At 41.5% G+C, this 23,982-nt stretch overlaps 1 protein-coding gene and 1 long non-coding RNA gene across 3 annotated transcripts in view; one reads left to right on the top strand and one right to left on the bottom strand.

Annotated features, from left to right (window-relative positions):
- Positions 1-8,499, top strand: part of Kif5b (kinesin family member 5B) — a 39,998-nt gene extending 31,499 nt beyond the window's left edge. For both annotated transcript variants that reach the window (XM_031364917.1, XM_031364916.1), the window contains exons 24-26: positions 762-978; positions 1,620-1,767; positions 6,018-8,499. In XM_031364917.1, coding sequence (XP_031220777.1) covers positions 762-978; positions 1,620-1,750 — 348 coding nt within the window. In that variant the 3' untranslated portion in view covers positions 1,751-1,767; positions 6,018-8,499. The remainder of the gene's footprint in view (positions 1-761; positions 979-1,619; positions 1,768-6,017) is intronic.
- The window catches only part of LOC116086813, a 78,570-nt gene continuing 55,344 nt past the window's right edge, over positions 757-23,982 (bottom strand). Inside the window, exon 2 of the long non-coding RNA XR_004117148.1 lies at positions 757-1,056. This is a non-coding gene — a long non-coding RNA (uncharacterized LOC116086813). The remainder of the gene's footprint in view (positions 1,057-23,982) is intronic.

Raw genomic sequence — 23,982 nt, 5'->3', positions numbered from 1 at the left:
TATTATGCACACTCTGTGCTTTCACCAGTGTAAAGTTAAGGGCTTTGCAGCTTTTATTAGCATGTTTACTTGGGCTTTTCATATGCTTAAAGTGGAAACTGGAGACTTAGCTCAGTAGAGTTCACCCTAGATGCACGAAACCCTAGGTTCAGAACCTAGTACATCCATAAAAACGACATAGTGGTGACTACCTGTAATCCCAACTGGGACTTAAAGACAGACCAGAGGATCAAGGTTATCCTTCACTACTTGTGTTGGGAGGCTATGTAGGATACATGAAACCCTTTTTCAAAAATATACAAAAATATATAGGGACAGTTGCTTTACCAGCTGTGTTATATTACTGAGAGCAAGTATTGTCTACTGGCACTATGCCCTACTTCATTGTCTACGTAGGTATTTATAGACCAGTCCGCTGGGTAAGGAAATGATCAAATGAACAGGGCTAGAATGTTAGTTCTGTTGATCAAGTCCTCAGCACCACAGACACCTAGTGTGGTGACAGCACCTCTACTCCCAGCACTCAAGGGATAGAAGCAGGATTAGGACTTTAAGGTCATCTGCTAAAGAGTGAGTTTGAGACTATTCTAGGCTACTGTCTCTAATCAACTAGATGAGTGTGTGCTTTGTGAGATGTTACTATAGCTGATATGTATGTGGTTTTACATGGTGCTGCCTAAATGGAAAAGCTCAACAGAAAAATGTAGATTAACTTGCTAAACTGCAGTTATGAAATACTCATTCTCCCTGTGTACCTTTAGTTGGTTCGTGATAATGCAGATCTGCGCTGTGAGCTTCCTAAGTTAGAGAAACGGCTTAGAGCTACTGCAGAGAGAGTGAAGGCTCTGGAGTCGGCCCTGAAGGAAGCCAAAGAGAATGCATCTCGAGACCGAAAACGCTATCAGCAAGAAGTAGACCGGATAAAGGAAGCAGTCAGGTCAAAGAATATGGCCAGAAGGGGACATTCTGCACAGATTGGTGAGTAGAACATGCCCAGGTAGCTTGTAGTCCTTCAGCTTGGAAACGTCGTCTCCTTTGTCACGCTGAACAGTGATACTGTTGGGAAAGAAGATAGAAACTGAGAAATAGTCACAGTCACTTGACAGGTAACTAGATAAGTGAAGGCCAGGAGATACTGTCCAGGACACACCACCAGAGCACAAGAGAATTTCCTGAAAGGACGGATGGTAGTAGCAGCAGTTAGTGTCTCAGGTTTCAGAATAGTCACTGGTGCAGAAAAGGGATAATGGGAGCATGTAGGAGAAAGAACTTCCTATGCAAACCTGGTACTCGTGTTTGATCCCTACATCCCACAGTGGAGAGAGAGCTAACTCTGTACCCGTCTGTGAGTTCTAGCCCAGCCTCTCGTCCATGTAGACCAGGACTACATAGAGAGACCCTACTTCAAAATTTAACAAGTAGCAAATATTTTGAAAGAGGCAAGAGAATTGTTTCTGGAGAATGGGAGATAATCAAGAAAAAGGTATCAAGAAACAAAAACACAAAAAAATCAACACACTAAAACACTCAGGAATGGTTAGTGAATAGAGAGAGAGAGAAAAGGAATCACTGCCGTCACTCTTACACTTTATTATTCTTATCTTCTTTCTGTCTTACAGCAAAACCAATCCGTCCTGGACAGCATCCAGCAGCCTCTCCAACTCACCCAGGTGCAGTTCGTGGAGGAGGCTCATTTGTTCAGAACAACCAGCCAGTGGGGCTTCGAGGTGGCGGAGGCAAGCAGTCGTAAACACTGACACATTGCAGGTGTGAGTCTGTGCCTGGTTCTTGAGTTGTAACTGTGTGTGGAAATAAGCTACTTGAGTTTCACAGTAGGATCAGGATTTTTTTTTAAATGTGTGTTGTCTTATAAATGCAACTTGGCATGATTTCTTATAGTCTGTTTCATGCTACAGATAATCTATATGTTTAGTTTTGTATTATTAATTTTAAAACTCACATTGGATCATTTATAATAATTCTTTGTATCCTACACAATGGGTATGCCCTAATTTGTGATATTACCTTTACTAGAAACATAATCAAGCACATTAATTTTGTTCTAAGTTTGCTTCTATAAATGACATTTGAAGTATGAAGTATCTAATATACTCCCTCATCCTTTAGATTATTATAAGAAAATCCCCCAAACTGGGATTCTAGACGTGAACGTTTTTTAAGGATATTACAGTTGCTTTCTAGAAAGACATCCTAAAATTGCATCTTAATAAAAATTAGCATTTGGTTGCATCCTTGTCACCATTGATTATTAGTATATAAGCTTCTAATTTGATAGGCCCAAAATAGTATCCCATGGATGTCCTGAAAGAAGGTGACTTCATATGCATGCACATCCTCATTTACATTTCCTTTTTAAACAGTTACCTGTTTCATTCACCTATTGGGAGTTGATTTTTCTCTTTTTTAATTTTATGTGTAAGTATTTTGCCTGCGTTGTGTATCTGTGTACCACATGCATACAGTGCTTCTGTGGCCTAGAAGAGAGAGTTGGACCCTCTAGGACTGGAGTTACAGACAAAAGTGAACTACCATTTTGATGCTAGAAATTGAACCCCTGTCCTCTGGAAGAGGACCCAGTGCTCTTAAATGCTGAATTATCCAGCTCCTGTGAGTTGATTTTTCTAGGTTTCTGAATTTTTTTTTCCCCAATTTTTTTTTATGTGTGTGTGTGTGTGTGTATGTATACGTGCCTGTGTGCATATGTGTAGAAATTAGAAGGCACTTTGAGAGGGTGTTCTCCTTCCACATTGTGGGCCCTCGGGTCAAATGCAGGCTTGTCATCTGTTTCTGGCAGGAAGATAACAAATGTCATTTGGGGGCTTTCTTTATATACTACTATAACTTCACATTTAAAAGTTCTGGAAGTAACATACCACACCTGTTCCCCATGTGGTACTTAGTAGCTTTCCTTTTAATTTAGTAATACACTCAACATTTTGTTCTATATCACATTCACTAGTAAATGGCTGTCTCTAGTTTATGACACATTCCAGAAGTCTGACTTTTAACTACAGAAGTCCCACAGAAATGCTGAAAATGTAAAATGCTAAGTAATTATGAGATGGTTAGCTCTTATTGCTTCTGAGAAATCCTAAGGTTGGTTTATTTTAATTTTGCTTGGTTTTGATACTTTTATATATAATACTGTTTTGAGTAGAAGTTAAACCAGCAATCTGGAGAGGTTAAAAATGTAATATTTTGTTTGTTCTGTCTGTTAAAGTGAAAGAGATAAAAAGCCTAGGATTGGAAGTTCTGAATGTCAGTCTGGCTTTGCCGCATTCATGAACTTGAACAAAACAACTTGTTAAAGTCTATTCTTTCTGGGCTGGGGAGTTGGCTCCATCTGCCAAATGAGCAAGTGCTGCCACAGAAGCCTGGGGACCAGAGTTTGGCTTGGCACACATGCAGAAGTTAGACAGGGAGAAGACAACTATAAACCCAGCTCGGGGAGGGGGTCCCTGGAACTCAGAGAGTTCTGGGATCAGTAATATACTGTGTCAAAAAAATATGATAGTGAGGCAGATGACTGCCCTCTGGCCTCTATACATAAACACACTGCATACAGCACACACACATAGAAACTTAATTCATTCTCCTCTGAGTCCTTTTAGCCTTCACTATAAAAATAAGTTATGCATTTGTAAAAAAATAGTTTTTTTGTGCAGCTGTAATAATAATAATAATCACATCTAACATTAATATGTGTAATATTTCATATCCAAATTTGGATCTTCCTCTTGTGCCTCTTTGTACCTGCTAGTCAAGGCTCAAACCACTGGAGCTCTTCTCTATTTCTTGTTAATATCTTGTGTATCTAATTTTTCTAAACCAGGGCATGATCTAGGACTTTGTATTTTTAAGTTTCTTTTAATCTGGAACATCTCTGCCTTTTAGTGAGTGACCTGCCAAAGACAGCCAGTATCACAAATGTATGCTTCCTCCTTCTGGATGTATTTAACTATGTGTGTAGCTACGATATTCCTTTACTCAGTGAAGACTGAATGACTTAGTGTGTTTTAGGGGGTTTTGTAGGGTTTTCTTTTTTCTTTTTTGAGTCAGTGTCTCATTGTATACCTTGGCTTGCCTGGAGCTTGCTATGTAAACCTGAACTCAACAGAGAGCCACCTGCCTTTGCTTCCTGGGTGCTGGAATTAAAGCATTTTTTGCTTGAGCTATATTCTAGTGACACAGGAGATAGACTAGTTGATGTTCCTACACTGAGAAATGTACCCCCCCACAGACAGAAAGACACACACAGACACAGAGTCTAATTCCTGTCTCTGCCCATGTTGAACTAGTAGCTGACTTCAGCCTCCGGTATGGTTGGTAGGCGGGAAACAGTTCTTGAGAATTACACGAGTTGGGATATCATCACGTAGCACCAAGCTTTCACTGCATAGAAGCTGCTCCTCTGCCTTCCTAGAGGAGGGCATTTTCACTGCATAGAAGCTGCTCCTCTGCCTTCTTAGAGGAGCTCAGAAGTTGGTATCTTCAGATGGTTTTTTTTATGTTAAAATTCATATGTAAACCTTGAACTCATACTTTATTTTCATAGAGTAGAGTTTTGGCCTCTTAAATAGCTTCATGTACATAGTGATGATGTTTAGCACACGGGAGAGAACTTGCTCAACTGAGTGAAAAGTGTACTTATGAAGTGTAATTGTTACACTGCTGAATCAAAGGATATCCGAGTTTTATTTAATTTTTAAACTTATTTTTATTACTTTTTAAAATTATGTATGTGTCATGCCCATGGAAGCCAGAGACATCACTCCCTCTGGAACTGACTTACAGGCAGCAGTCCTCCTAGTGAGTACTGACTGGGATCTGAACCAAGGCCCTCTGCAAGAGCAGCATGCACTCTGACATACATGCTCATCATTCCTTGAGCCTTTTAATTTATTATATCATTATATCTTAAACTATGGCGGAAAAGTTAAATACCCTGAAGATACTTTTTAAAATTACTTTTTAAGTATTGAGAAAAACATGGATTTATTTAGGGCAGTGGTGATAGTACTAATAATATTTAATGCCTTTTGTTTCCAGTTTTACATAGCCTCTTTTCTTTCATGTGGCTTTATTACTAAGTCCAACTTAAAGATAGTTGTGTGTGTGTTTTAGGTTATGTCTGTAGGCCCACAAGTGCCACAGCATATTTATGGAGGTCGTAGGTCAACACTGGGTGTCTGTCCTTGCTTTCCACCTTGTTTGAGACAGGATCTCTTCTGCACTGTCCATTCTAACTATCCCTGCAGCTTCCAGACATTGTTTTCAGCTCCCATCTTGCAGATATAAGAGCACAAGGATTACAGGCATGCACTGCTATACTTGCTTCAGTGGGTTCTGGGGATCCAGCTCCCCAGCGTTTCCCTATTTTTATCTAAGCCACATTATTGCTACCAACTGCTGCTAAGTAGTGGTCCTTGACTTAAGAATGTCGTGTTTACTGTTTAAAGATTGACAAGCCTGCTTTCCCCCCCACTGCTGCTTCATTCTCCCAAATGCTGCAAGTTTGAGTTACAAGTTTGAGCCACCATGCCCAGCTCTATTTTGTTATTAAACAAAATAATTCATATATCAACCCACATATGGCTTTATTAACTGGGGATGAAAAAAATGACGGGCTGACCTTGTAAACATTGTTCTGCTCATAAATAGTTCAAGTAAGAAGACAGAGAAGTAAAAGAAGGGAACCAGGAGCTGGAGAGATGCGCACTAGTTAAAAGCACTTGCTCTTGCAGAGGACGTAAGTCTGGCTCTGTCGTCCACAGCGACTTAGAATCATCCATAACTCCAGTTCCAGGGAGCCCTCTTCTGTGCGCCATAGGCACCAGGCCTCATGTGCTGCACATGTCATCCGTCAAGACATATGAACATAAAATCTAATTCAAACGTATTTTTTAAAGAAATTAAAGCATTCCTATTTTGTTCATCATTATCTCAAACAGGAGTTTTGTAAAAACTAAAATGTTCTCTGCTTTCTCCTATTTCAGGTGTTGAAAAGTAATTGAAGTTTGAAGAGGACATAAAATCAGTCTTTCATTAACTAACCTCTATTCCTTGGGATTGTAGAAATTTAATTTTTTAATGTGTAAACTACTCCTAGCCTGTACAGCTGTTTCCTACTCACTCTTATAAACTCTGCTGCTTCCCAACACCAGAGTGCAATGTTGATGTCCTAGAAGGGAAATGACAGTTTACAGCTGCGGCCTCTGCATTACAGTTTGTTCTTGGTGTCCTCACTGTGGAGTGACCGTGCTCCAGGACCTCCTTGACTGGCCTTTCTGTGGATGTGTGACCTTGGTTTACATTACCTTAGCTGCTATTGCTTTTCATTTCCCCTTTTCTACTAAAACGTCTTTTTTTTTTTTTTTTTTTTTTTTTTAAGGAAATATGGAACCTTTAGATTAAATGTCTTAAATTTTACCACTTATAACACTACTTGCCACAAAATATATCAGGTCAGTGAGTACTGTATTTTAAAAATCCCTCGAGCAGGTTGTGGTGGCACACGTCTTTTATCCCAGGCAGAGGCAGATGGATGTCTGTCAGTTTGAGTTCAGCCTGGTCTGCATACTGAGTTCCAGGACAGCCAGGGCTATATAGGGAGACCCTGTCTTAAAAATAAAAAAGATAAAAAATTAATTAACTTAAAAATAAATTTAAAATCCCTTGAAAATGTTAGGGTTTATGTTGCTGGTATGGTCTCTGAAGCATGCCTCTGAAAACATTGAGCTTGGAGACGTCTGACTAATTAGCCAGGAGCTCAAGACTGAACAGGCTCTATTAGCTCATGAGATGTTTGTTGCATATTACATATCAAAAATGAATCTCATGTTAAATGAGTTTGGAAGTACTATATCCCTTCTGGCTGACTTCTGCACTTAAAGCTTAATGGGACAGTGCTGCCCTGCTTTATTCTGTTATATCTGCCTGCTAATGGAAGAATTGAACAGAAGCTAATGTCACCTTTACTATTAGGAAATAAATGAATTAAGACATAGAATTAAATAATTTTCAAATGTTAAATAATTGTGTTGAAAAAAATGAGAAAAATTGTGAACAGGACAGATGAACTATAAATTTAAAACTACATGGCTAATTTTGCTCTGAAATCTTGAAGGTGGTTTTCACATGTTACACTAAGTCATACACTATAATTTGTTTAGTTAGAAATAGTACATTGTTTGCAAGTCACTAATAATTCTCAAAAAAAAAAATACTGTTGGCCATAGTGAATAATTTTTTAAATTAGACCTAAATGTATACCTATTTTTGGCACTTATTTTACAGATGATTAAACTCAATCAAGTATATTTTAAGGATCTATAAGGAACAGGAAAAATTCCAACATCTGCATCCTCAGTGCTTGGGGTAACTGCAGCCCTGTCAGCAGAAACCCACAGGAAATGGGGTATCTGAGGTTATTTGATAAGTAGAGAAGCTTTGGAAGTTCTGTCTTAGAATCTGGCTGGCAGAATCTTTGGAAAAGTTTTATATACAGATATTTGTATTATTAAATTTGGAGCCATAGTCAGAAGACTCAGATCATAATTGGCTTATTTTTCTATTTCCTTAACTATTGTAATTTCCACTTTTATAATAATTTTGATTTGAAAAATAAATTTATTTATTTTTTTAACAGTCAAAATCTTTGCTGTTGTAGTCTGCAGCCTTTAATGATTGTGTTGCTTTTATGACTGAAAGAAGCACTCCACAAATTGAGAGAGAGCTTGATGCAGCAAGGTCCAAGTCATAGTTAGTGAGGTGCACAGCTCCTGTGCTCATCGCTGTCTGTGAGGCATCTGGCTGCATCCATAATGGAAGAAAACCTCCTCTGTCCGAGTGTAGTAGTTTTAAGATGTATTATGGGTATTGGTGCTTGTACAACACACAAGGAATTGTAACTAGCATGTTGTTAGGAAAACACATTGTTAGTTTTTTTAATCTTAAATGTTTCTTTTCTATTTATAATTTCAAACTTTCATAAAGTATACTAAGAATTTCATAAATTTCTTTTCAGTGAACTGAACTGCTCTTTTTTGCTATGATAGGCCATTAAATATAGCATTCACACAAAATGGACGTTTTTAATCACCTAGACTATTGAAAATGTTTTAATTTGCAATGTCTTTTTTTTTGTGACTGGATATATTAATGTTCCTCTGAGTGGTATTGGTAATTGGTTCAGAAGAGAAACTCAATGAAATAAGAATAGTATTTATTCATGGTGATCAATTAAATTATTTGCCTAATTTAAGGAAACTAACTACTATGCATAACTGAATTTATTTGCAACTCTCAGTTTGATTTGAAGTAACAGAAGAATCTAAGTCTACCTGTGGTATAGGTTGTTTTATTTTCAGTGTTTAGGGTTACATTTAAACATAATTGGTTTGGGAAAACGACATAATTTTAAGTTAACCTGCATGCTGTAAATGTGTTTAAATAAAAGAAAATCTTTTTGAAGTGTAATGACACATTTGAACCTTACTTCATGAAGCATTAGCTTGATTTTTTTTAGCTGCATTGCCTGCCCTGAGTGAATTTGGGGGGGGGGGGTTATATCTCTCTACTCATCTGTGTATGTTTTAACAACAAGTGGCTGCCTCTCAAATCCAGTGGGATTGGCTTTTTTGTATTTTGGCTTGCATCTTTTAGAATTGTAGAAAAGTTTTAACCATCTATCAGAATAGAATAAGTGAACTCTAGTAAGTAGTGGTACCTTGGTTTTCAACAGTTACTAGTTCACCATTTTATCTGTAACCCTAATTGTACATTTGATTTTAAAAGTGTTTTCATAGTGATGCTAATGTCTACTTTTTACAGATAAAAATGCCCTAAAGTATATGGCAAAGGCAGGCATGGTGGAGCATACCTTTAATGTCAGACCCTGGAAGCGAAAGCAAAGAGGACTTGGGGTTCAAGACCAACCTGAGACTTTTCTTATGCCTTGTCTTAAAAAGAACATAGACACACTAGATACCATTATCACACCAAAACAGAAATAATTTGTTTACCAGATATCTTAGTTTTATAAGAAGCTTGTTTACATCGAGGTCCAGTTAAGGTCCACATATTGCAGAGTCCTCTTTTATCTCTTATTTTTTCCCTTGAAATTAGTTTATGAAGAGAGCAGATAGCCTGTTCATGGTTTCACAGGTGTCTGCTGTTTGTGTTTTCTGTTCATTTGGTTTGGTCCACTTGGATTAAAGTATTTTGCTTCACCAAAGGGGGGAACGTGCCTCACCAGTAGTACTACTAGTATTACATCAAGTGGTACATGATAGCGTATAGTCTCTCTTATGGGTTATCAGGCACTTAATGCCATAGATGTTCAGTAGGAGTTACTAAATGTCAGCAATGTGATTCTGTCATCCCTCTTGTTGCTTCAAGAGATAAGTTTCCTGTCTGGTTCCCCGGGGGTTAGTTTGCCTAAGAAAGATGGAGTAGATACCGGCTTCTGTGTTTCAAAACATCATTGCTTCCCTTCATCTTCAGCGGTGACCAGTTGTTGCTCACTGATACCTCTGTGTATATATACCCTCTCTACCAGACTTTTGGAGACAGGGCCTCTCATTGGACACAAAGCTCACCACTTGAGCTAGATTAGTATACCAGCCAACAAGCTCCACCTCTCCAGTTGTCAAACACTTTACAAACTGAGCCATCTTCCTAATGCTGGTCTTGTTTTCTTAGGTTTATGAGTTTTCAGATTGGTTCCTTTTCTGAAGAAACTTAAATGTAAACAAAGTTTTCCAAACAAAATCACAGCTAGTCCACGTAAAGGTAAATGGTAAAGGACTTCATCAAGTGAAGATGTACGTGCAGATTCGTATACTTGGAGTAAGGAGGCAAACTAGGGTAGAGAATAGATACTATTTTAATATATAAATGATAGGAGGGGCAAGAGAACTCTTACAGAGATTCTAACACTTTTGAAATGATGGTCATAAGTAATGATGAATCCTCAATTATTAGTCATCAGAACCCACAGCTCTAATTCTCAGTCTCAGGCAATTCTAGAGATATAGTCAATAAAAATTTGCATTATCCTTTGAGAGCTAAATATCTTTCAGTTTGGCTACAGAAAATTTAATTTTGTATTTAGATAGTGGTGGTGGAAAGAAATTTACAAAAAGTAGTAGCTGGGAGCTCATCATTGGTGATAAGGACTGGAATTCTATCACTCCTAACCACAGGAAGCTGGGATGGGGGCTTGAGAGATGGGTCAGTGGTCAAGAGCATTGGCTGCTGTTCCCTGCTCACAACTGTCTACAGCTCCAGTTCCAAGGAGATCACAGAGACATGCTTGCAGTCAAAAGACCAGTGCCCATAAAAGGGGGGAGGAGGAGCTGGGTTTGGCATTTGTAATACAGTCCCAGGGAGGCAGAGACAAACTATTGCCTGGGACTCAATTGATAGGTCAGCCTAACCTGAATAGTAAGTCAGCACAATAAGAGATGGCACCTCAAAGAAAAACCAAGGTAGGGGATAATCTGGGGAATGACATCCAGGGTTCACCTTTGACCTACAAATTCATGTGCACACAAAGAATTTGCACGAAGCAGTGGAGTATCTGCAGGATTGAGTTTGAGTTGTAAAGCTTTTCTCTTTGAGGATCAGGGCCTTTATCTTATAGGGTACACAATGTTCCCATGATCACAATGGAAAAGATAAATGGGTCTTGGTGCTCCCTTCTAGAACAGTGTTCTTCTGTGAGCAAGGACTCAAATACTTAGGTGAGTGTGTCTTGTGCTCTAAAGGATAATGCCTCGTTCTTAAAGACTAGATTCTGAGATGGCCCTTCAGCTAACACCACCACCAGTCCTCTTATGCTACCAGGCCTGCAGCTTGTAGACTTTGAAGTGTATGATCTGAGTGGTGGGTGTTACCCCTTTGTGAAGTCAGTCTCCTAGTCTTACAACCAAATATGCTAAAACCTCTGTCAAGACTTCTTAAGACCAGAAGCAGAAGAGGCAAATCTCTGGCCCTTACAGAATAGAAGACAATGTAGTCAACTTTTACCACCAAGTTACTAGCTGCTCTCAAGGATGGCCAAGCCCATTGGGTGGCAGGCAAAACATGTGACCAGAGCAGTGATTGGTCAAACTTCATTCTGTTGAAGTACCATTCTATGGAATGTGCCACTTCCTGATTTGCATAGCAGTGTCCTATAAAGCTCTTCATAGCTTTGTTCCGGCTTAAACATCTGTGTTCTCATCTAGCTAATCATTTGAGGGTTGAATATGAAATGTTCGTTCCAGTAGGGCCATGTGTTTGAACACTTGGTTCCCTGCCAGCACTGTTCTGGGAAGGTTACAAAGTCTAGTAGGTGGAGCCTTGATAGAGAAAGTACATCTCAGGGGACAAGAGGGTTTATAGCTTTGCCCTACTTCCTGTTCTGTCTGTCTTAGGAGTGGGTGCAACTATGTCTTCATCCCCATGATGGACTACTGTGTCCTCTCAGGAGCTATACGCCAAAATAAAGTTGCTTTTGTTACAGCAACAGAAATAAAACTAATAGCTGGTCCTAGGACATACCATCTTCTCTCACCTGTGAATGTGTACACACAGGTTGGTATTTTCTAATCTTTCTGCTCCTCTATTGTATGACAGGAACAGTTTCCCTTGCAACTACGGTTTGTTTTTAGTGTTTCCTCTCCATGCTCTTTCTATAGGCCTGGTTGTCTGAGCTCTGTTGTTTCAACCTTTACCAGTGACATTCGTTTCATTTAGCTTTTGTCTAAGAAATACTCCCCTTTCAGTGTTGGGGGGTAACTGTAGACCTGTGGCATTTTCGCTTTTGAAACAGTATCTTCTACTAGGCTGTCTTCAGCGTGGTAACTCCTCTGCCTCTGCTCCTGCCTCCCAAGATCTGGGACTGCAAGCCTATAGCACTGTACCTGAGCAGATCTTTGGGTTTGCCGCCTTAATCTTGGTAACCCTCGGTTGTTATGGCTGCGGATGCTCCTTTCCTGCCATTACATTGGTGCCTTGGAAATTGTTTAAGTTAGTATATTCAAACTGCCCCCTTTTGGTTTCATTTATAGAACTATGACTGTTTTCTGAGTTGCCCACATTTACCATTAGAACTCTGTATCCATCATGCATTTTCCATTTTGTTACTTGTTTGTTTAGCAACAGAGTCTCATATAGCCCAAGCTATGCTCAAATTCTTGTACCAAGAGATAGCCTTGAGCTTATGATCATCCTGCCTTCACCTGAGTGTTGGGATTATCATGCAGTACTGATCAAGCTCAAGGTTTCAGATGTACTAAGCAGGCACCCAACTGACTGAACTACGTCTCCAACCCCATCATGAATTAATTTTAAATTTAGTCTGATTCAAATCTGTACCAAAACCTGAATGTTACCTTTTTTTTTTTTTCTTAATCAGTGTCTGTTCCAACAAGAAATGTCTCATACTTTGTTCAAAGTTGGGTGTGAGTTAAAAACTTAAGAACTAGCTCTAGGAGTCACCCAGGAGTAACTTGTAGAAGCATCTCTACTTCTCCAGTTGTCCAGGACTCTATATTCTCCTGTATCTCCAATTTGGGGACCAACACTTTGTCCATGTTTCTTGAGGAATGCACAAGGCCTTAGGCTCCCTCCTCAGCGCTGTTACAGAGAGCAGGAGGGCACGTGCTGTTCTTTTTAGCCCAGCTTTTCTCTTGTGCAGATGGGAATGATGTCTTCGAAGTCTCCCCCAGTCACTATCATTCAAGATTCCACGTGAGATGCTGCAGTCCTTTTCTGACCTGGATTTAGTCACTGAAACAGCCCATCTGTAAAAGCAAACACGGCATTTTCCCCAGTTCACAGGGACTCCTGTGGGGTGGGTGTGAGGTGAGAGGAAAGTAGTGGCGGGTGGTGTAGGTATCCGGACGACCAGCACTTGGATTGTGCTTTTATCTGTGGCCTTGTTCATGCTCACTCCTGAACACACCACTGGAACATTCTGACTTGGGCAAGTCCAACCTGTGGTGGAATTTCTAAGTGGCCTGTCACTTGTGTTCTGTGTTCAGGTCTCCATCTCTGCTAGACCCAGCATCACAACAGGATTTTTTTTTTTTTTTTTGAGACAGGGTTTCTCTGTATAGCCCTGGCTGTCCTGGAACTCACTCTGTAGACCAGGCTGGCCTCAAACTCAGAAATCTGCCTGCCTCTGCCTCCCAAGTACTGGGATTAAAGGCTTGCACCACCACCGCCCAGCTTTTTTTTTTTTTTTTTTTTTAAGAGCATGAAATTTACTATAGAGTTTACAGTCTTACTTCAGAGGCTTGACTTCAGACTTGGGTCATTGTCACATCACTACATCTTCTAGTCCTAGGACTTATGATCAGGCTACTTACAACTAAGCCTGCATTTCCTGTGGAGCCCTTTCCTAGGCTGGCTCCCACTAAGGCCCAGCAGGTCTGTGTTCCCTGGGGTATTAGTCACTCTTACAATGCTGTAATCAAAGAACCCAATAGAAACTACATAGCAGAGGAAACAGTTTGGGGGAGACTTTGTTACAGCAACAGGAGTATGTGACAGAGGCTTGTTCACAAAACACAGGGGGACAGTTTTCAAAGACCAACATCTATTTCCACCATCGAGGTTGCACTTCCTAAGACCCACAGCCTTTAAATTAGTCCAGCCACAAGCTGAGGGTCACCCTATCCCTCAGGCTCATGATATCTGGTCTGACATCAAGTCCCCATTGTTTTAACAGACCCAACACTTGAATGCTCAAAGATCAGTCTACTGAGACTCAAACATTGTATTGATCGTGTGAGTGCAGATGTGTGTGTGCCACAGGATATGTGTGGAGGTCAGAGCGCAAGTCTCAGCTGTCTCTCCAGTTCCTGTGTGGCGTTCAGAGATCAAACCCATGTCAGCAGGCTGTGTACAAAATGCCTCTGCTAACACAGCCTCCCACAGGCCCTCAGTGCAAACGCTTAACGTCTGGGCTCTAAAATAGTCATCTCCACTACACTGTGGCATGAGGCAAGAGCAGCAAGATCAGACCCCAGCAAGACAAGCATTGCAGCTTCCAGGGCACAGAGGAGCATGATGGAAGCCTGGGTTTATTTCCCTTCGGTTACTGTAATGCTCAGAGCCTGTAGCTTCCCTCTGCAGACATTCTATGTTGGTATCTCCAATATGTTGGGGTCTCTAGGCTTCATACACAGCCCACTTGGAGTCTTCCAGAAGGTGAGCCAACCATGCCACATTTCTGGGTGTTTTCTGGTTTTTTTCTGGAATGTTGATGTAAGCCTCTTTGACTCTTAACTCTTGCAGTGCCACATATGCAGATCTATCACTATGGGGCTAATTCCATATTCTGTGGCCAGCTTGAGATGTAGTCAGAACTTCTTGGACCATAGCTCCAGCAGCTTCTTAGCACTTATATGGTTGACCTTGGAAAACTCCTAGGTGGTCTTGCTTGAAGCAGACCCACCCCACCCCACACACACACACACACACACACCTGCAGCTGTCTTTGCAGGTTCTCTCTACAGAAAAGGCAAATGGATTTGTGTTTGTATACTCTGGCGCTTTTATTAGTTGGGTCTTGCTATATTGTCCCAGTGTAAGTGTGAGGCACTACTTTTAAAAGTTGCAGCAGCTTTTTCCACCCCCGACACCCTCCCCAACCCCCCAGCCACCCAGCCTAACTTTTTCTCCCAATTCTCTGTAAGTCTGGTTGAAAGCACCCAGCAGTTACCATGCCACAGCCTGCAGACTATACTGTTTCTTGGAATTTCTGCCAAATTAATGGCTCTATTAAATTTAAATCTAGCCTGACTCAAATCTTGAGCTTGGGTAGAGCTGTCCCTACAGCCCCATTGGCTACAGGGTACATGTGCTCGCTCTTCAGAACATGCCAGATTCTTGGCCAACCTGTAACATGAACTGCCTCTCAGTAGGGTTCTCATTCTTTTGTTTGTTTGTTTTTGTTGTTGTTTTTCGAGACAGGGTTTCTCTGTGTAGACCTGGCTGTCCTGGAACTCACTCTGTAGACCAAGCTGGCCTCAAACTCAAAAATCCACCTGTCTCTGCCTCCCAAGTGCTGGGATTAAAGGCGTGCGCCACCACAGGCTGGCAGGGTCCTCATTCTTAAAAACAGCCTCCTAAGCACAGCCTTTTGCAGTCTTCCTGCTCTCTGTAGAAAGACTGTCTAAAAAGTAAAAACATTTTCTTAAGGGGATTCAACAAAAGAAAAGTTGAGGCCGGAGAGATGACTTAGCAGTTAAGAGTCCTCACTGCTCTCCCAAGATGATCTGACTTGGATTCTCAGCACCCATGTCAGCCTGCTCAAAACTATCTGTACCTTGAGCTTCAGACCTCCATAGGCACCTGCACTTATGTGCACATGTACACAGCAGACACACACACACCTACACATAATTACAAACAGTAAAAATCTTAGGGTTTGCCAAGTTGACTACATTAAGGACAGTCACTCCCGGCTAGGGAAGGCTGCCAGTGGAAAGTTTCTAAGAAAAACTGGGACAGATTAATTGATGTGTTGCATTTTGAGAGGAGAGTTAATACAACTGGAGTGTAGTGTAGCTTTGGCTTGAGTGAGTGTTACATAGGCACAAGGAAAAAATGACTGATTCACAAAAGTATAGGGCTTGTGATATAACCCAGTGGTAAGGCTGTATGCTTATCATAGTCAATACACTAACTCTGTTTTCACTACAAGGGTGGAAAGTCAGACAAGAAAGCAAAAGTCAACATACTCTATTATATGGCTCAACCTTGATTAGCAGTTGATGAACAGCTAGATGAAGAGAATTCATAATTTCAGAGGGAGAGAGATTGAGGATGCTGGTGGTAAGAATTCAGTCCTCTTCCGTAGTGAATGATAGATATTGCCTAAGGATGAATAATTCAGAAGTAGAATGAAAACATGATAGTGGCTGCTTGCCCCTAGGAAGGAGAGAAGAGAAATGGGGCAGAGGAGCCGTAGCTAGGAAGCAGGCTTCCTAGAGCCTTGACTTTCCCAAGTGTGGCTGGTCACCATGTGGTTCTCCTTCCAACATTGGACAGGCAATCCTAGTTTCCTGACAGTATTAGACCCTTTTTCATTGCTAGGACAAAATGCCTGGTGAAAGCTACATTGAAAAGGAAATTTCTTGCAATTCATAGCCAAGGGGCTATGTCCTTTCCCTTGTTCTAGAAGTCTTGTCATAAGAGAGGAGGCCCACATGGCACCCCGCAGGCAGGGCAGACCAGTGTTGTTGCAGCTTGCCTCAGGGTGGGTCTTCCCTGCTCATCTTTGGAACAATGAATTGTCATTTGAAAACCTAAGTTTCTTGTTACTTGTTCTGAGAAGTTGATGTTCTTTTCTGAAGTTATCAATGTAGCATAAAAAGGGTTGGGTTTGTTTTAATGAAGGCTTTATTATGAGACTGGATAAGAACAATCCTACAAGGCAACAGACTTTGTGAGATTTTCTGTTGTTATCCACAGCCATACTAAAGTAACTTGCTTTTCTAGATTCTTGCCCTACTGACCTCAGTAAAGGAGGCATGAAAGATGCTTAGCCATCACCTGATGTTTTGCTCCCTAGTCCTGACAACTACCAAACCGTAGACCAAAAAGAGGAAAATGTTGAGCCCCTTCCTGCTCCCAGGCTGAAGGTGGAGCACAGGCTCTGGGGCTTCTGGACTAGAGGCCCCTCTGTAGGTCTTTCCCCACGCAAAGCCCCTGTTGTTGAGCTCCTTTTCTGTCTACCTTTCCTTATAAACTTTACAGCTACTGTTATCTTTCTTGAGACAGGGTCTAACTTGTAGCTTGTGTAGGCCTTGTACTCACTAAGCAGCCCAGGCTGCTCTCAAACTTGAAGCAGTCTTTCTGCCTCAGCCTCCCAAGTTCTGAAATTATACTCACTTGGAGGTTACTCAGAGTTAAATAAGCAGATATTGGAATTACTTCTATATTTAAATGTGTACTTCCAGATTTTGAAGATCTAAAAGAGAAACATTTTATTTAGTTGTGGTAAAACATGCAGTATTTACCATCTGGACCACTTTAAAGTATACTTGAAAGTATGTAATTGTGTCTATTTCCCCCTCAAGAAAATGAACACAGAATTGGTTCAGGACTGAAAAAGCTAGTTTACTTATTTGGGATTGTGCACATACATGTGCCATGGCATGCCTGTGTAGGTATGAGGACAATATTAGTGGAATCACTTCCCTTTCTCTGCTATATCCCAAGGACCAAGCTCAGGCTGTTGGGCTTGGCAGCAATGCCTTCACCCACTAAGTCATCTCTTTAGCTCCACTAACATCCTTGATGCAAGACTATTTCAAGATCCAAGCCAAAATACTTGCTTAGAGTTTTCAATTTATATTAGCTTACCAAAGTTACCAATATTATGCCATATATTCAGACTATTCTTCCATAGATAAAATTAAAATCTGTGATAACTATTTAAAATATTCAAGAAATGAGCATTTATTTCAGAGCCATTTGAAATGAAAGCGAGTACAGCAAAGTGAGCAACACCAGAGCAGAGCCCATTGTTTTCTGAGACAGACAGGATGCCACCAGTATGAGCCACAGAAAATAACCACACTAAGCATCCGCAATATATTACTTTCTCTGAGCAAAACATTAGGCACACAGCTTTTCTGTACAATAACTAGAATTGTGCACAGACTCTCACTGCTCTGAAAATGAACTTTTGTTTTATGCAGATGTAGGCGAATTAGAATGCACAAAGGCTGAGAACCTCCAACTGGATTTGACAAAGGGATTTTTCTTCTATAAGACAGGACCCAAACAGCTTAACACGGACCTGAAATCTGTCTGTTGTCTCAATTTCAGAAGTGCCTGAACGCTAGTACTTTCTGAATATTCCCTTCTAGGGCTAGAGAAACAGAAGCTGAAAGATCTCCAGGTCTCCTGTGGTCCAAACCTGTGTAGAGGACCAAGTGCCTCCCATACTATGGTAGCAATTAGTTCATACAAAGGTCTGGACCACTAAACAGGACTCCTACAGGAGGGGAGGCCTTACCCCACATCTCAGAGGCTCATCAGAGACGGAACTGCCCTCTCAGCCCTACACAGAGTGTTCCATGAGACTGAGTTCATTGTGACTTCCAAGAGCTCTCTCCACGGGAAACCCCACCACCACCATCGAAGAGCTGCTGTGTCCTCCATGGCTGCGGTTATTGGTCACAGCTGAAGGACTAGCATACCAGCTATTCAAGCTTCCTTACTCAGCACTTCCCCTCGTGACCTCTTAGAGTATAGGTAGCATTTGGGGGGTGTAGTGGAGGTGCCTGCATATGCCAGGAGAGAAGGTTGGATTCCTAGAGCTGTGAGCCACTGGGACTGAACCCAGGTCCTCTGGGAAAGCGCTAACTGCTGATCCATCTCTTCAAGCCCTCATGAGCCTTAAAATGTGTGCACTCGTGTGTGTGTGTGTGTGTGTGTGTGTGTGTGTGTGTGTGTGTGTGTGTGTGTGTATGTATGGTAGTGGAGGCACCTGTCATAACAGACAATGGAAGTCAGAGGACAACACTTGGAGTCTGTTTTTCTCACCACCGTGGAACACGTATGTTGACACTCCGTACGTCAGGCTTGCATGATGTGCTTTCACTGCCAAGGCCCTCCAGCAGCCCTGCACTGCTTTGAGGCAGATCTTCACTCTGTTCCCCCATCTGGCCTCCTAGCCACGAGCATCCTCCCTCAGCCTTCTGAATAGCTGGAAACACAGGTGTGCATTATGGCACCAGGCATCATGGACTTTGGTCCATAGCATTCGCCCTCCTTTTGGTGGTGTTTTGTTTTTGTTGATTTGGTTCTTTTTTCCAAGACAGGGGTGTCCTGAAACTCACTCTGTAGACCAGGCTGGCCTTGAACTCAAAAAGATCCACCATCTCTTAACCACTGATTTTTTTTTTCTTTTTTTGGTTTTTCGAGACAGGGTTTCACTGTGTAGTCCTGGCTATCCTGGAACTCACTCTGTAGACCAGGCTGGCCTCGAACTCAGAAATCCACCTGCCTCTGCCTCCCAAGCGCTGGGATTAAAGGCGTGCGCCACCACTGCCCAGCTAACCACTGATTTTAAAACACTAGTTTTAAAGTCTGGTTAGATTACAGGCCCTCTCGCTGCCATTTTCTATCCTACAAATCCAGTCTTGCTCCCCTGTGGGTCTCTCTCTGGGCAGAGTTGACAAGCTACATTATGCTGTGGCCTCCCAGACCAGACCCTCCTTCAAAGCCACCACAGAAACTTGGAGTTCTGTCTAGCTCTACTCATGGAATCTACGTGGAACTTACACCAACCCCTGAAAGCTTAAAAAGATCTGTTCCCCCTTTGTTAGGCGGGTCATTGGAGGCAGGTCTTGAAGGGTACATGCTTCTGCTCTTGCCTAAGCTATCTCTGCCTCCTAATCCTCTAAATTTAAACAAGTTCTAACCCTTACAGATGGAGCTAGCCTGGCTGCCTTGCCTTCATCACTGGAGCTCTATGCTCATTAAACAATAAGTTATTGCCTCTTCTCCCAGCCCATGACTGGCACCATTTTGCCCTCCCTCTGTAAAAGCCTGACTACCCCAAATACCTCCTTATGGTTAAAACCATATTTCTCCCTTTGTAACTGGCTTGCTTCATTTATCATAAAGTTCTCAAGCTTCAATCTGGGTTGCAGTATGTGACAGAAGTATTCCATGCAACTCCTTTGTAAGACAGACTGATAGCCCACTATGTATATTCTATTACAGCTATCCATTTGTTGATGGACATTTAGGCTGGTTATTTATGAACATGAGCCTCTGCTTTCTTTTCAGGTATTTACCCAGAAGGGAAGTTGCAGGAATATATGATAGTCCTACTTTTTTTACATTTTTGAGCACAAGGATTCTATTCTCTCCATATTTTCTCCAATGCATGTGTCTTAGTTAGGGTTTTACTGCTGTGAACAGACACCATGATCAAACTCTTATAAGGACAACATTTAATTGGGGCTGGCTTACAGGTTCAGAGGTTTAGTCCATTATCATCAAGGTGGGAGCATGGCAGCATCCAGGCAGGCATGGTGCAGGAGGAGCTGAGAGTTCTACATCTTCATCTGAAGGCTGCTAGCAGAATACTGGCTTCCAGGAAGCTAGGATGAGGGTCTTAAAGCCCGCACCAACAGTAACACACCTACTCCAACAGGGCCACACCCTCTAATAGTGCCACTCCCTGGGCTGAGCATATACAAACCATCACAACATGGTTTATTTTTCTCTTATTTATTTCACCGCTATTCTTTTTTCTTTTTTAATTAAAAATTATTATTTTATGTGTATGGTGTTTGGCTGAATGTATCTTAATGTAAGGGCTTAGTGGGCCATTCTAGTAGGAATATGGAAGACTTGTGGCTGAGAGTGATTTGAACTGTGCAGACCTGACCCAAGAGGTTTCAGTGGAGAAGAACTTCAGTATGTGGCCTAGAAACTTATTTTTGTGGTGTTTTAGTGAAGAATGTTGATGCTTTTTGCCCTTATCTAAAGAGTCTATCTGAGGCTAAAGTAAGGTGATTTATATTCATTGCATTGGCAAAGGAAATCTCAGAAAAGCCTAGCAGAGACTTTGTTCTTTGGTCAAGTCTCATGAAGAGCATTTTGAACAAGCATAGCAAGCTTAGAAAGGGAAAATATAAAATATATGGTTCAAATATTAAAGGAGCACCAAGAAGTGAAATGGAGCTGAATCCTATGTTCAAGGATATTAAACTGAATTAAAGGAGTGGTGACTTTGGAACCAGATAAATTTAGGTCCCGGCATGGTAGTACAAGCCTTTAATCCCAGGAGGCAAAGCAAGCAGATCTCTGAGTTCAAGGCCAGCCTGGGGTGGAGTAGGTTCTACGTAAAGAAAAGCTTAAATCCAGGCATGGTGATCCAAACCTTTAATCCAGCATTCAGGAGATAAAGCCAATCTATAGATTGTCTGAGTTCAAAGTCAATCTGTAGAGCAAGTTCCAGGACAGCCAAGCTTAGGCAGCGAGGGAGTTGGAAGCCAGAAAGCTGGTAACAGAATAAGGGGGGACATGTTCCAGCTTCAGCAAGCAGCAGAACTAGATGGCTCTGGCTTTAGAGTCCAGCGTAGAATGAACTACTGAGACAATTGATGTTGGTTAGCCGGAGCTAAGAAATTAGCAGTAATAAGAAGAGACCAGCATCACTCCGGTGAAATCTTGTGGGAAGTGTTCTGAGAGTACAAAGAAGCTGTGTTCCAGAGATAGCCAAGGTTGTACTTTGTGCTGCAGCTGTACTTGGTAATGTGTAAAAGTCACCCAGGTGGTACTGGTTTTGAAGGCATAAAGGGTTCATGGAGAGCAGCTGAGGCTTGGCACTGTGAGAGGCAGCCCAGGACTGAAGGGGTCATGCAGAGGAGTTGAAGCTTGGCACCATTAAGAGAGCCTATGAGAGGCTAATAATGAAGCCTAGTTGCACTGAAGACCCCAGAGTATGGGAAATGCCAATACCATGGATGACCACCAAGAACAGCAGAAGCAGTGGATTGGATCATCCTGAGCTTAGAGTGCTACAGAGGGCAGAGCTGGAGAAGTGAAGCAAGCCCTTTGGAGAGCCCAGAAGATCATGTGTGGATCCCAGACATTGAAACAAGAAACTGCAACATTGAAGTTGCCGTGGAGACCCCAAGATATTCGAAATGTCAGAGCTGTGAGCTATCTGCTATGGAAAGCTGATAACGGAGTAGAACCAGCCCAGGAGAAAAGTTTGTTGCAGTCAACAAAGATGAAAAAGGAGTTGAAGATCTGAAGATTGCTTTGACATCAGACATGAAGATGCGGAGTTTGGAGTTTATCCAGCTGGTTTCCTGTCTCACTTTGGATTACAGTTAAGTGATTGGATGAATCTCAGAAGAGACTTTGAACATTGGACTTTCAACATTGTTGAGACTGCTATAGACTATGGGGTCTTTGGAAGTTTGACTAAATGTAATTTTTATTATGCTATGGGTAGGCCACCACAGACTCATGCTTGAGCAAGCTTATGGGGGCCAGGAAGTGGAATGTGATGGTTAGTACCGAGGGAGTGGGACTATTAGGAGGTGTGTCCTTGTTGGAATGGGTGTGTCACTGTGGGTGTGGGCTTTAAAACCCTCACCCTGGCTGCCTAGAAGCCAGTCTTCTCCCTAGCAGCCTTCAGATGAAGATGTAGAACTCTCAGCTCCCCCTGCACATGCCTGCCTGGATGCTGCCAAGTTCTTGCCTTGGTGGTAATGGACTGAACCTCAGAACCTGTTAGCTAGCTTCAATGTGTCCTTATAAGAGTTGCCTTGGTCCTGGTGTCTGTTCACAGCAGTAAAATCCTAACTAAAACAGTGAGTAAGCCATTCATCGTGAGCAAGCCAGTAAGCCAAATTCCTCCATGTCTCTGCTTCGGCTTCTTCCTGCAGGTTCCTCTCCTCAGTTCCTGCCTTGACTTCCCTCAGTGATGGGCTGTAAGCTGTGAGGTAAAATAAACCTTTTCCTGCCCAAGTTCTTCTTGGTGATGCTATTTATCACGGAAAACAAACTAGGACCCTAACCAATGTTTCATGAAACATTTCTTCTTTATGGGTTACAGAGAAAGAAAAGTAAATGATGAAGGTTAGGGGCTGTTTTAAGAAAAGAAAAGATGAAACAAAAAAAGAAGAAAAACGTCCGGATGTTGGTGGTACATGCCTTTAATCCCAGCACTTGGGAGGCAGTGGCAGGCAGATTTCTGAGTTCGAGACCAGCCTGGTCTACAGAGCGAGTTCCAGGACAGACAAGGCTACACAGAAAAACCCTGTCTCGAATGTTTGGTCCCCAGTGGGTGGCACTGTTTTGGGAGGTATGGCCTGGTGGGAGTAAGTACATCTCTGCAGGTGAGTGTTGAGATAAAAAGCCTCCAGCTACTTGCAGTTCATCCTCCTTGCTTCATGCTTACAGTAAAGGATGTGAGTTCTCAGTGTCTGGCTCCAGCCTCCATTCCTGAGCTTGGCACCATGCCTCCACTCCACCATCATGGAGTCTTCTCCCCTGGGACCAAAGTCAAAATGAACTCCCTCTCCTTAAGCTGCCTGTTGTCATAGTATGTTAGCCCAGCAACAGCAAAGTAACTGCTAAAACACCTTTGAAGGCTATCCACACACTGCCTCTGAAAAGCAGTCTAGACTCTTGCGACTCGAAGCATGGGCTCAGTGTCAGTAGCACTGGAACCGTCTGGTTTTCAGAGAAATGCAGTTTCAGCTTCCACATCTTACTGTAGCTGGTGAGACTTTGTAAATATGGCCACGACGTTAAGTTCCATTCCACATGTTCTTAGAATGTCTGCAGCCATGCCATCAGTCTGTGAGGGCTCTGACCCTTCCTTTAAGTCTTTTTTTTTTTTTTTAAGATTTATTTATTTATTTATTTAAACTTTTATTACATTACGATGAGAAAAGTTACATGATTTCAATTTATCTGAATTTGTTAACATTTAAAAACATTTTAAGTAAATACAATTAAATCACATTCTTGTTTCCTTTTTGTACCCCAACTCCTCCCAGAGACCCCCCTTCAATACCTACAATATCTTTTTTGTCATATTCCTTAAAATTTATAAAATATTATAACAATAAAAATGACTATTATAAAAGTTGTTTGATATAAAACAACAATCAATGTAGCAGTCTTATATAGATGCTCATCTACAGTAATAGTGAAAATACATTTTTCTCAATATAAATTTTAAATAACTACAAACATATTGACTGTATATTTCAAAATAATACATCACTACTAGTATCTTCTTAAATGAACATAAATATATAAAATCTTTTTGTTTGTTTTCTATTTAATAGAGTTTAAAATCTTGGCTCTTACTGTGGTACAAGCTCAAAATAAGAACAATTTTTAAACATTGGATTTCTTTGTAATAAGGCTGTATTTCAATGACCCTCACATCACCAAAGGATTTTACCTCCA

This window comes from Mastomys coucha, unplaced genomic scaffold, assembly GCF_008632895.1.
Source record: "Mastomys coucha isolate ucsf_1 unplaced genomic scaffold, UCSF_Mcou_1 pScaffold13, whole genome shotgun sequence".
NCBI lineage: Eukaryota > Metazoa > Chordata > Mammalia > Rodentia > Muridae > Mastomys > Mastomys coucha.
This window is presented reverse-complemented; position numbering and strand designations above follow the sequence as displayed.